At 38.5% G+C, this 12,119-nt stretch overlaps 1 protein-coding gene across 3 annotated transcripts; it reads left to right on the forward strand.

Moving 5' to 3' along the window:
• Positions 1-1,831: 1,831 nt before the first annotated feature.
• On the forward strand, positions 1,832-11,700 carry rogdi (rogdi atypical leucine zipper). 3 transcript variants are annotated; one of them, XM_064322476.1, is made up of 11 exons: positions 1,832-2,003; positions 2,553-2,624; positions 5,186-5,268; positions 7,335-7,389; positions 7,542-7,622; positions 7,787-7,882; positions 7,997-8,095; positions 8,189-8,302; positions 9,496-9,545; positions 10,333-10,459; positions 10,768-11,700. In XM_064322476.1, the coding sequence occupies exons 1-11, from the start codon at positions 1,968-1,970 to the stop codon at positions 10,807-10,809; spliced, it is 855 nt and encodes a 284-aa protein (XP_064178546.1). In that variant the 5' UTR covers positions 1,832-1,967; the 3' UTR covers positions 10,810-11,700. The 3 variants fall into 3 exon arrangements, with proteins under 3 accessions (XP_064178546.1, XP_064178548.1, XP_064178547.1); XM_064322478.1 differs by lacking the exon at positions 1,832-2,003 and adding an exon at positions 2,247-2,271; XM_064322477.1 differs by lacking the exons at positions 1,832-2,003; positions 2,553-2,624 and adding an exon at positions 3,063-4,146.
• Positions 11,701-12,119: the final 419 nt, after the last annotated feature.

A 12,119-nucleotide genomic window follows, 5' to 3' on the forward strand; every position in this document is an offset into this window, starting at 1 on the left:
TTTAGATGTCTTGCGAGAATTGTTTTAAAAAGAGGTGAACGAATTGTATTTTAGTGTGGTTACCTTTGTAGTTTTGTCTGTGTTGTGTAAGCAGACATTGTACTTAAATTAGTTTAATTACATGACCAGAGGTTATTTTGTGTTTCAAGACATTTGTACAGTTGGAATTACCGTGCTATTAAATGATTGTGCCATCAAAATGGCAAAAATTATAACACGTGAAGTATCATCAGTCACAAGGCTGGTATGCTTGAATGGTGGCCCGGTGGCGCAGTGGTTAGCACTATTGCCTTGCAGGAAGGAGGTTCGACTCCTGGCTGGCTCATTGCGATTGCAAAAACGATAGACCTGCAAAACCTGCGTCAATCTGTTTCTGGTTCCAGTGTAATTTGAACGATTGGATACAAGGCTGTCACATGATTGCATACTTCAGCACATTGTTTTGTGCATGCGTACATACAAGTTACTGGTACGTTGGTTAACTTGGTAGCCTTGTATGTAGCTTTCTTAGCTATGAAGGTAGCTAACAATCTTCTATAGCTGGCTTTATCATTTTGAGAGTTAGCAGATGACTTGCCAGAAGATAATGCCACGGTTCAATTCATATCGTGGAAATTTTGCACATTGTAGCTAAATGAAGTCAGGGCCAGAGTTGGCCAACAAAAAGATGTCATTGCTCTAACTTTATAAAGCGATCCATACGTCAAAATGACACCGTACCAGAAAGAGATTGAGGCAGGTTTTGCAGGTCCACCATTTTTGCAATTACATGATCCTCTATGTTGAGTTTGCATGTTCTCCCAGTGTTTGCCTGAGTTTCCTCCAGCTGCCCTCTTTTTGCTTCCACAGCCAAAACATGATGGGACTAAAGATGAAAATTAGCCTCTCTGGCTAACTGGTATATTTACAGAAATGTTATGTGCATTGCCCTTGCCAAATGAATACATTAAATGCAGAATGCACTCAGGAATTTCCTCAATGATGGTTAAATTAAAAAATAAATTGACAAGCATAACAAAGTCATAGCCTTTCAAACCCCAAATATTATTTTAATGGAGTAATATCCCTCCAAAAATTAGAAAGTTCGACGTCATGGAACTGGAGAGGGCAGGGAGGGCCAGGCGGTGACGCCTAGGAAGTAACGCAAAACAGCCTCTACTGCGCATGCTGGAGGGCAAAAATGCGTGCTGCCCATTGAATTCAATGTTGAAAACCAAGATTATTTAACTACCAAAGAAAACCTCATCGGTCAATTTTTTATGATCATAAATTTGTGCAGCAGTTTGTGAAACAATGGTTGTTTTTGTACAGAAGTCTTGGGAAAATATTGCATTTCACTTATATTTCACATGTCTGTGGATACAGCCCACTGACTTGTATGGATCATAGACATGCATATTTAACTAGATAGGCTGGCACGCCTTGAGCTAACCAGAGACTGGAGCTAAACCCAGCTAGCGAAGTCCCGGAAGTAAGTCTGTACTGCGCGTGTTTAGGGAAAAACATGGGAGCTCCCATTAAGCGAATGGATCAGTGCGAATATTAGACTTTGAATTCTAAATAAAACGAGGACAGTATTTTGAAACTCGATTGACGACCGTCACGTTTCATATGAAAAGCAGATTGAAAATATGCATTATGTAATGACATGAACTCTAACAACATTATATTTATCTGGCAGACGCTTTAATCGAAAGAATCTACGGCCTGGCCCCGCCTACCCTCCCCAACATCAAATCTATGCTCTCCAATACCTATTCATTTCCTATGTACGCTCTATGGTATCGATACAGCCAATCGGTGAGCGGAAGTACTAACTGGGTACACCCGAAGAAGGCGGGGCGTACGTAGTAGGTAACTGTAGGCGGTACAGTTGTGTGTTGATATATAACATATGGTAATTCACAAAATAATATCGGTCAACCTTGGTAGCTCTTTAGCTAGCTACGTTTTATGACTATTTTAAGATGTCAGCGGCGAGTCAAGCAGAAAGAGCCGTCTTGGTAAGTGATAGTGACATGAAAAATAGCGTTTGCAAGATAACCGTGATGTACACAAATCCTGTCAGTGAGAGTGCTAGCTATATGGATGCTGTTGATGACAACCTAGCTAGCTGTAAATTGCGTTAACTAAATAGTGTTTGTGTCAAGTGACACTGATTTGCAGGTTTAGAGGGCGCCCAGGTCTGCGTGCCTCTGCATAGTTTATATATGCGGCAAAGAGAAGAGAAAGACATTGAAGCTAAATGAAGATGTCTGAGTTGATGGTTTGGTATTGCGTGCCTAACGTTACTAATTAATATCCTGAACGTTAATCCTATTAATTAAATTGAAAATATAGGGACCACGACGCCAGACTCAGTAATTTGGGGAACAATACTAAAAATGCGACGCATTATATATTTAGGCTAATGTTTTGGGTTAGAGGCCTACTTGGCTGGCATTGTAGAAATTGATAAATGTAATACATGTTACATGTATTATTTCTGTTAACATATGCATACGAATGCATTTATTGGCTAAAGCATGTAATTGACTTGGCTTTGATATCAGGAAGAAGAATTCAAATGGCTTTTGAAAGAGGAAGTCCATGCTGTCCTGAAGCAGCTGAAAGATATATTGAAGGTAACGATACAGTTGCAAGAAAAAGTTTTCGAACCCTTTTGAATAATTTCTGCATAAATTACTCATTATATAAATGTGATCTGATCTTCATCAAAGGCACAATATTAGACACACATTTTGCTTAAACTAATAACACACAACCAATTGCACTTTTCATGTCTTTATTGAACACATTGTCTAAACACTCACTGTTCAGGTTGGAAAAAGTTGGATGTGAACCCTTGTATCTAATAACTGGTAGGACCTCTTTAGCAGCAATAACCTCCAACAAATGTATCCTATGGCTACCAATTACACTTGCACATGGTTAGGAGGAATTTCAGACCATTACTCACAAAACTGCTCTGTTCGTTGACATTTTTCGGATTTCTTGGATGAACAGCCCTTTTACGGGGATGTACCACGAAGCGAGATTACGGTGTCAATGAGCTAACTTTTTAAATCGGGGCATCGTCGTGGCAATTTACGATGTACTAACCTGGTCAAAGGCAGGGTTTATTCAGGCTATCGAATTTGAATCCAATACCGAATTAATCCGCGGGTTTTCTCTGCGAATAGTCTACACTTCACGGAATATAGGCTACATTCTCGACGGTGGGAATAGGCCTACAGTAGGCTAGGTATATAAAAGCTTCTGGAACACTACGCATCCATATCTACTTCCCTTAATTATGGGACAGTGGTCATAATTATTGAGTTTATGGATTAACTTTGGTGTGATTGCTTCTGGCACTTGTCCTGTATCAAGTGTAAGAATTAGGAGCTCTAGAATGAGCATTAGAAATAAACTTTAGGGCAATTTAGTGTGAGTAAGAGAGAGATTCGTTAATAGTGTAAAGGTAAATTAGGTATAAACTAACAAATCTTATTATTTAGCTTTTTTTGCCCCTGGTTTGTTGGTGACAACATTGTTACTTTTTGACGTTATGACCGTTTTATGTAGCCTACTTTGTATCCATTCAGATCAGTATTTGTTCATCTGGTGAGGAATGCACTGCTGGAGTAAGGTCCATGCTGTACTACAACAGGCTAATTTTTGCTGACAAGGCCACTTTTATGGGAACGTTCACAGAGTTTGATTAAGAAAGCCTCGTGTTCACTGAGCAAGTGGATAACCACCTTCAAGATACCGGTTAAGCCTGATTGTGGTTGTTAGGGTTTGATAAGGCAGCTAACGCAAATATGCCCTGGATATGTTAAGATACCCGCATAGTATACCCCCCAGGTCATGTCACAACATCTCAATTGGGTTAAGGAGTGGATTATGACCTGTCCATTCCAAAACGTGACTTTTTTTCTGTTGAAACCATTTTGTTGTTGATGTGTTTTAGGTCATTGTCTTGTGGCATCACCAAACTTTTATTAAGCTTCAGGTGACAGACTGCTGGCATTTCCCTGTAAAATGTCTTGATACAATTTTGAATTATTTGTTCCCTCAATGATTGTAAGCTTTTCAGACCGTGAGGTGGCAAAGCAGTGCCAAACCTTCATGCTTCACAGTTGGGATGAGGCTTTGGTGTTGGTGAGCAGTGCTTTTCCCCTCCAAACATAGCACTGTGCATTTTTGCCGAAAGGTGCAACTTTTGTGTCATCTGTCCGTAGAACACTGTCCCAGAAGCGTTGTGAAACATCCAATGTTCTTTCGCAAGCTTGAGATGTGCAGCAATGTTTTTTTGGAGAGCAGTGGTTTCCTCTGTGGTGTCCTCCCGTGAGGACACCACAGAGAAGATAAAACTGCACATATCCTGAATTATAAATTCCTTGAACACAATTGTGCAAAATCTGAGGGTGATATGCGGAACTACTGAAGATCTGCAAAGCAAATGTAAGCAGTGTACCCTGGTGTCCCTTAGTGTATCCAGATGTGTGCATTTCTGTAAATTATAACATAGTCACATATTGCACAACAAAGTAACTGTTTTGACTCCTGAAACTCAAATTTGAATAATTTCAAATGGGAATTGCTATCTTTTCATCAGTATTGGGGTCTAAGATACCTAGAGGTCCAAAAACCTCAAATCTAAAACTTGTTCAAAAATGAATAAAATAGTTTTTTTTGTCCATTATAAAGCATGTTAAGTTACCTTATTTGCATGGGTTTCTTGGCTTTATCTTGCTGCTACAGTATGACAGAATATTAATTTTTGGTGGTGAAAGAGTATTTTTATTAACTCTGACAGATGCTATTGTCCAGTGTGTTATGCTCGGGGACAGTAGTTGCAGATGAGACTGCAGAGAGCGGGTCCTTGTTAAATGGATGACCTACACGACAATGGTAGCACTTAAAAACTCTGTATTTGGAATAGTTGTTGTGTATTGTCTACTAATAAAGCTAAAACACAGAGTTGGTTGTTTCTACTCATAGTTTAGTTGCCGGAGCACTGATTGCCTGAGTTCAACAATCTTAGGATGCCAGCATCCTGGCCACTATGGGGATTGCACAAATGTGCAGTAATTCAAGAAAAAATTCATGCTATGGAAATATGTACAGGCTTTTTATTCTTATTTTTCTCAATTCTTTTACTTACTTTTTCACTGCTTTACTTTTTCTCTTCACCCAGGAGGCATCACGCCGCTTTTCAATGCCAGCAGGGGGTCTGGAAAGCCAACTTAAACAAGAAAATTTCATTCTGGGTAGCTCAACGTAAGTAACTAGCTAAAAGCAAATCTAATTTCCATGAACATATCCAAATAATATGAAAACAAAAATTGAACTTTTTCTAAATTCAAATTCCATCTGACCAAGCACATTTAAAAAAATGCTATTTAATGGCTTTGGAGTGGCACATCTAATGCTGCAGTTTGTGTCCCATAGCCTAGATCAAATCTGGATCTGTGGTTAGGAGTCACTTTTGGTGTTAGACCATAAAAATGGATATCGCATGAGTGTTCTTCTGCGCAATGACTAGTCTAGCCTATAAATTCTGGCTTTGGGGAAGAAAGACTTAAAATCATACTCTACATTGCTCATCCATCCATCTACAGTCAGGTCCATAATATTTGTACAGTGATGCAGGATACACCCTGGAGGGGTTACCAATCTAAGTTAGCTAATTCACTCACACACTCATACCTATTTGTAATTTTGAGTCTCCAATTAGCCTACCTGCATGTCTTTGGACTGTGGGGGGGAACTGGAGTACCCAGATGAAACTGGGGACACGGGGAGAATATGCAAACTCCACACAGAAGTAACAGTGCGACCCATTACACCACCATGCCGCCCGGACTGCATTGTTGTCTGTCCTTTTTGTATGTACTCAGATCATCCGTAACACAGGAGGAAACTAAAATACTTTTAGTCCATTGATGTGAAATAGTTTAGTCATGGAATATGAACTTCTTACTTTGAATTTTAAATAACTCTTTGATTGTTCTCAATAGAGCCATTTCTTTCAAGATGTGCTCGGGTCTTTTCCTAGGCAAGTTTTCCACTGTTCCAGTGGCTTTTTGATTATTAACCTAATAGTGGACAGTAGTATCTTCGGTTTTTATTCATTTGTAACTCCTGCCTGATTTGTGAAGGTCAGCAACAACCTTTTGTCTTGCTTTTTTTCTTGGTGATGAAGGGCAAATGGATTTGACATAATTTTTTTATAGCCCAGTGAAACAGGAAGCCATGGGAGTAGTACAATTTCCAAGGAATGATATAAACTGTGGTGATTTTTAGTTATTTATTTTATTTAAAATAATTAATAAGGCTATGAATAACATAAATTTTATTAGTGTAAAAGAAAATTTCCACATTTCTGAGCATACATTACACCTCACTTTCTCTATTGTTTATTTTATGCTGCCTTCTTTGTTCATCTTCGTTGAGGGTGTGCCTTGTTTTGGAGTGCACTGCATTGGTATATATAATTGAACTGTATTGAAGAGGGCATTGCCATTTAGCCTGACTCAATATTTTACAATTCATCATTGATTGCCTGCCATTACCATAAAAAATACAGCATCTATTTCTAGAATCTGTTTTTCACGGTTGATTCCACAGGAACACTGCAAAATAAATCTTGTCCTCTCTGGCAGACATCATCACTGAAATTACATCGCTACTCACTTCAGTGAAGCCTTCTGAGAGGGATTTTTATAAGCCCTTTAATCGTAAGCCCTTCTGTGTGAATGTCCCCCAACTTGTTGCTAGGGCTAGGGCTAGGGATTGAATCTGTAGTGAGCAACTTCTGCCCTTGCAACCATCGTCTTCCAACTCCAATTGCATACTGGAATCAAGTTCCTTGATATGCAACAAAGCCTGAAATAGTACAGTACTTTTGAATACCATCTTAATATGATTATTTAATCCAAACCAGACACTAGTTTTGTGTAAATAAGGATTTACTTTGCAGGGGAAAAAAATTGACATCAATTAATTATCTGTTGTTTTGTGCCTGGACCTTTCACTGTCCATCATGATTACCGATGAGGAAGAATTAAAAATGTTTTGCCATGGATTTTGAATATTGAAATTATTTGTTATTCAGCTTCATTCCTGTAATTAACATACGAGGAACACCAAACAAGGATGAGAATAATTACAGATCAGAACAGACCGGTCATCTTATTTTAGTAATTTAGTTCTGTCACTATGCCGTTAGTTTTTGAGGAATCCCAGTCTGGATCCACTTTATATTTTGTAGATTACCCATGCGTGCAGAAGTGTCCTCTGAGAGTCTGTGAAATAAATCGGTAATCATGCCTTTCCTTTTTTAGCATGGACCAAGTGAAAGGAGTGCTGACATTACAAGGGGAAGCTCTAACCCAGGCTGTAAGTACATTTTTAAAGTGCTTGGAATGAGCCTGAACTGTCTTGGACAAAAGATAGATACTCATGTTGTATTATGTAAAGATAATTATTTTCTTTTGTTATGCCAGGTTCCTGGAGTAACTTTTAACTAAAGTCATTTTTTTGTCTTGAAGGATATCAATTTAAAGATGGCCAAAAGTAATCAAGTGATGCACTTTGCATTTCGTGATGACAAGCAATGGAAAATGCAGCAGGTGGGACTTGGTTTTTAATTTAATTTAATGTGGTATTTTTATGTATCCACTAAACTCTTTTTGTTGTTGTTGAGAATGGCTGCACAGTGAATAGTGTTGTTTGCTCTGCAAGCATTTTAATCACTTGATCGTCTGCAATCTAATTTTTGGATCCGTTTCCCCAGATTCAGGATGCCAGGAACCATGTGAGCCAGGCTCTTCAGCTGCTGAATAGCCGTGATGAGAGTTACCACTTTAAAACGGGGGCAGAAGTTAACAAGGTTAGTTGTCACATTGTCTCACATGACTATTGTCGTGAAACAAAAAAGTCCCTCTTCTTGAAAATAACTTAAGTGATACGCATGCATCCATTATGTGTTCTTTCCTGTCCACAGCTAATGGATGCAGTGATGATGCAGCTAACACGGGCTCGTAATCGTCTTACCACCCCAGCCACTATGACACTGCCCGAGCTGGCCTCCAGTGGCCTCATGGTGAGCCCAGTATAAACCAAAACCCACACAAACCTGTCCCGACTCTATGTTTCGCCTTTCACAAGCCCTTTCTGTTTTATTTTTTCTTTTTAGAAAATGTTCACGCCCCCAATGCCAGGAGATCTGATGGTGAATTTCTACATCAACCTCAGCAAGCTGTGTCTGACAGTCTATCAACTGCATGTCCTGCAGCCCAACACTACCAAGGTAGCAATGGAAAAAAATTTCCAGACTTCCTGGATTTTTAAATTTACTAAGTGCACGCCTTGGGAACCTAGTTAACAGTCCTGAGAATGACATGTCTTGCTTATAGGGAGTGATGTTATGGGGGCACTGGATATGCAAAATCAAACTAGACTTAAACATTTGTGTAAAAACATTGTACAATGAAGATTATGGTTTATGCATGGTGCTTTTCTTAGTATGTTTGAGAATGTCAGCACAGAGTCGACATCTGTAACATAAAAGTGAGTGAGTGTTGACAGAATGATTGAGGATGCACTTCAGTTAGGATTTAAAAAAACATATCTTCATATTTTCGATGTCGACGCTCTCATTGTTACAGTAGGCTACCAACCAGCAGGGGGTGCTGTAGCTGCAACTCCCTCCACTCATGTCTGCAAACTGGGTGTCATCTCTGACATTTGCAATGGGATAATGGCTTTAGAAGTGGCTTGACAAAGAGGCTGTCGTGACCTTTAGTTGGCAGAGGACTGAAGTACCATGCAAGAAATCAAGGGGAGACAAACAAGTGGCCCTTATTATAAGGCACGGATAGCATTAAAGCTGTTCGTTTTAGAATTAAGACTATTATTACTTCTTTTATTGGGCAAGGGTAATAACCAGTGTCATAAAGCTATGTTCTCCAGACTATGTTGCTTAATGTTAACACATGGCTTAAGGGTTGTTGGCTGGCTCGTCTTGTTAATGTGTGGTTCTAGTACATGGATGGGCCCCAGTCTGGAATCGAGACTATATCAGTGGCAACTGGTAACCCCTCAGGGAGATGCATGATTGGTGATAGGGTCTCCCAGGGTTAGGGAGGATTAAGTCTGCTGTGATCCATGTCTCATTACTCTCTGGCGACCCCCCCCTGCTGTTCGATCAGTTGTCTGTAGTGTGCATGTTAACACATGAAGTGTCTACCGCCAACTTATATCTGGTGCGATTGGCTTGTAGGCTGCATGGAAAAAGAAGCAGCTGTCGAGATCACATGATTTGGAAGAGAGCGTGTACCGTCTACATGCTCCCACATTGGCTGTGGAGATTCCAAATTGGGGAGAAAATGGCTGAAAGGCCTGAGAATGATTATATTGAGAAAGATAATTATATTGCAGATTTGCCTTTATTCTTTTATAAATTATATGACTTTTTTTTCTTTCTTTTTTTTTTTTTTTTAGAATTTTAAGCCTGCTGGAAGTTCAGTTTTGCATAATCCTGGTTCAATGTTGTAAGTATCACAAGTTATGCATTCATAATGTATGATTTACTGGTTTCTTTAATATCAAATAAAAGATGTACACATTATACACAGCTTTAGTAAGGTGTTATATTAGATTTCGCAGTAAATAGGATCTATTTTCTTAGCTAATTAGCTTGCTAAAGAATTGCAGAATTGCTATGTTTACTTAACATACCTAGGTATCTAGTTTCTAAGCCTCATTTTCTATGAGGCTTAGAAAACAAAATGACTCTGAGATAGACTCACAAAATGTTTGTGCACTCAGGGGTCCAATAATATTTAAAGTATGAAGCACTTGATACAACTTTAGATCTTAAAATCACAGGTAATTGGCACAACATTTTTTATTTTTTTTATTTTGAAATATGTCAAATATTTTGTAGGGTGTTGTTTTCTGTCTGTCTGTACAATACAGAGCTAGCTATTTCAAAACAACCAGATGCTGTCCCCATGGTTACCATACAAAAATGATAATCCACTTCCATTTTACAGTCCATTTCTTTTTCAAAAATTTAATTTTACAATTTAAATGACAATGTCTTCTGGACAATCCTCATGAATATAAAATTTGAACATAACAGTGCTAATGTGCCGTTGCCATAATCTGGGATGGCCCCGGGGTCCGGTGCCCATTTTCCTCTTAATGACTCTCCACGGTAATTTTAGAAGTCAGAATACGATGGTGGTTAATGTGACGAATGCTTTTGTTCATGTTATCCAAGTGAAGTGCAGTTCTGCTCTCTGGGTGTTAACTGTGCACTCCTCTCTCTGTCAGTGAAATCAACAACATGAAGTTCGAAGTCAGTCACGTGCACAAAGTGGAGTGTGTCGTCCCCTGGCTCAACGACACCTTGGTTTTTTTTACCATCTCCCTGCAGCTCTGCCAGCAGCTGAAAGATAAGGTGAGTAGAGCCTGGCTGTCACAACACAGGACAAGAGTCATGGCCTCTGTTTCGTCCTAAGGCCCCTAATATTCAGACACTCATCCTGTGGCATAGCCAAGCCAGATCTGCAAAACCCGTTATTTCACAGAGGTCATTATGCAGTAGTTTCCTGTCACGTGATTACAGTTTACTACAGATTTGAAAATGAGAAAAAACACTATGGAATGTCTTCTTTTGTGAATACACTTCTGGATGTAAAATCTGGATGTTATTCAAAGAGGCTGATTGTCTTGCTGCTTAGGGTTTATTATTTTCTTTTCTTTCAGATTTCTGTGTTTTCCAGTTACTGGAACTATGGACCATTCTAGTCCAGGCCTTTTGAGCTGTTTCCGGCTGGTCACAGCCATCATGTGTACTTCCTGTCAATATGAAAGCTGATGTGATGTCTATCAGGGACAATAAGGCCTACGATGTATAGACTTTGTGGATGCTTACCACTGTCTTTATTGTGGTATGATGTATTTGCCTAGAAAAGGTTAGAACATGTCTGTGAAAGCCCACTGTCTGTGTCTTGCATATTTGTGCTGTTCAGTGTATTGTTTCAGTATTTTGTATTATTGCTTGTGGTTCTGTCTATTTTGTAGGTTAATTCATTATCTAAATAACTACTCATATTAGAAAAGGGACCCTACAATATAAACACTTGTACATTTGCATATTTAATTTATTTTCACACTAAACTTAATCTCTACATAAATCAAACATTTAAATTTACTGTAATTCTGTGTAATGACATGAGCAGTACAATTGCCACTGTAAAACAGAAGTTGTACCATTTTTAAGTGTAGAAGGATGTAGATGGCAATTGATTTGTAATTGTGTTTTTTTTTAAAGTACTTAATCAGTTATATTTATTTATTTATGAAATGCAATGATTTGCTATGCATTTACTGGATTATGCACTTTTGTGTTACCCTCACCCAATTCCCTGTTGACTGAATCTTACTTTATTACAATGTTACCTAATGAGGGTTAGAGTATGCCATTGTAATGCATTACAATGCATGTGGACCAAATTCCTTGTGCAATAAATAAGTATAACAAATTGCGTGGACACAATTATTCAAAATTTTATTCAAGTTGTTCAAGGAATGTGCTCTGTAATGTAAGTACTAAACTTTCTTTCTGTAAAGTGAAATGAAGGTATTTTGTAGTCACGTCTAGAACGGGCGAATAAAGGTTTGAAAAGATTCAACATACCACCATATGTGTATGAACCTGACTCACTCGTTTTTCACTCTTGAAATGATTTCCCCATTCTTCCAAATCTATTAATGATAACATGTAAAATATTAGCAACTTTAGGGCACCCTGGGCTGCTCTAAGAAACTTGTGAGTAGCACTATGCAGTGTGTCTTCCAAAATATTGTGTGTTTGTGCTAGATGAAGCAGTTGAATAGTGTAACCAATAGAATATTTAACAGAATACATGCAAGTATACAATATTTTTCCTAACTATAAAAATGGCAAACGTGCATTCCACACATGAAGTCACATGTTGTCATTGCATATAAAAAAACCCCACAAAGATTACATTTATTCTCATCCATAAAATGATTATTATTTTTGTGCATAATTATTTGACTTTGATGATGCCAAGAATGTTCAGGCAAATTAC

The sequence above is a fragment of the Anguilla rostrata genome, chromosome 2, assembly GCF_018555375.3.
Source record: "Anguilla rostrata isolate EN2019 chromosome 2, ASM1855537v3, whole genome shotgun sequence".
NCBI classification, from domain to species: Eukaryota; Metazoa; Chordata; class Actinopteri; order Anguilliformes; family Anguillidae; genus Anguilla; species Anguilla rostrata.

Bases quoted from the DNA above. Each gene is read 5' to 3' on its own strand.
- rogdi (XM_064322476.1), top strand. From the start codon at position 1,968: ATGTCAGCGGCGAGTCAAGCAGAAAGAGCCGTCTTG. The intron at 5,269-7,334 runs GTAAGTAACTAG...TTCCTTTTTTAG, and splicing joins TTCATTCTGGGTAGCTCAAC to CATGGACCAAGTGAAAGGAG. The intron at 7,883-7,996 runs GTTAGTTGTCAC...TCCTGTCCACAG, and splicing joins CGGGGGCAGAAGTTAACAAG to CTAATGGATGCAGTGATGAT.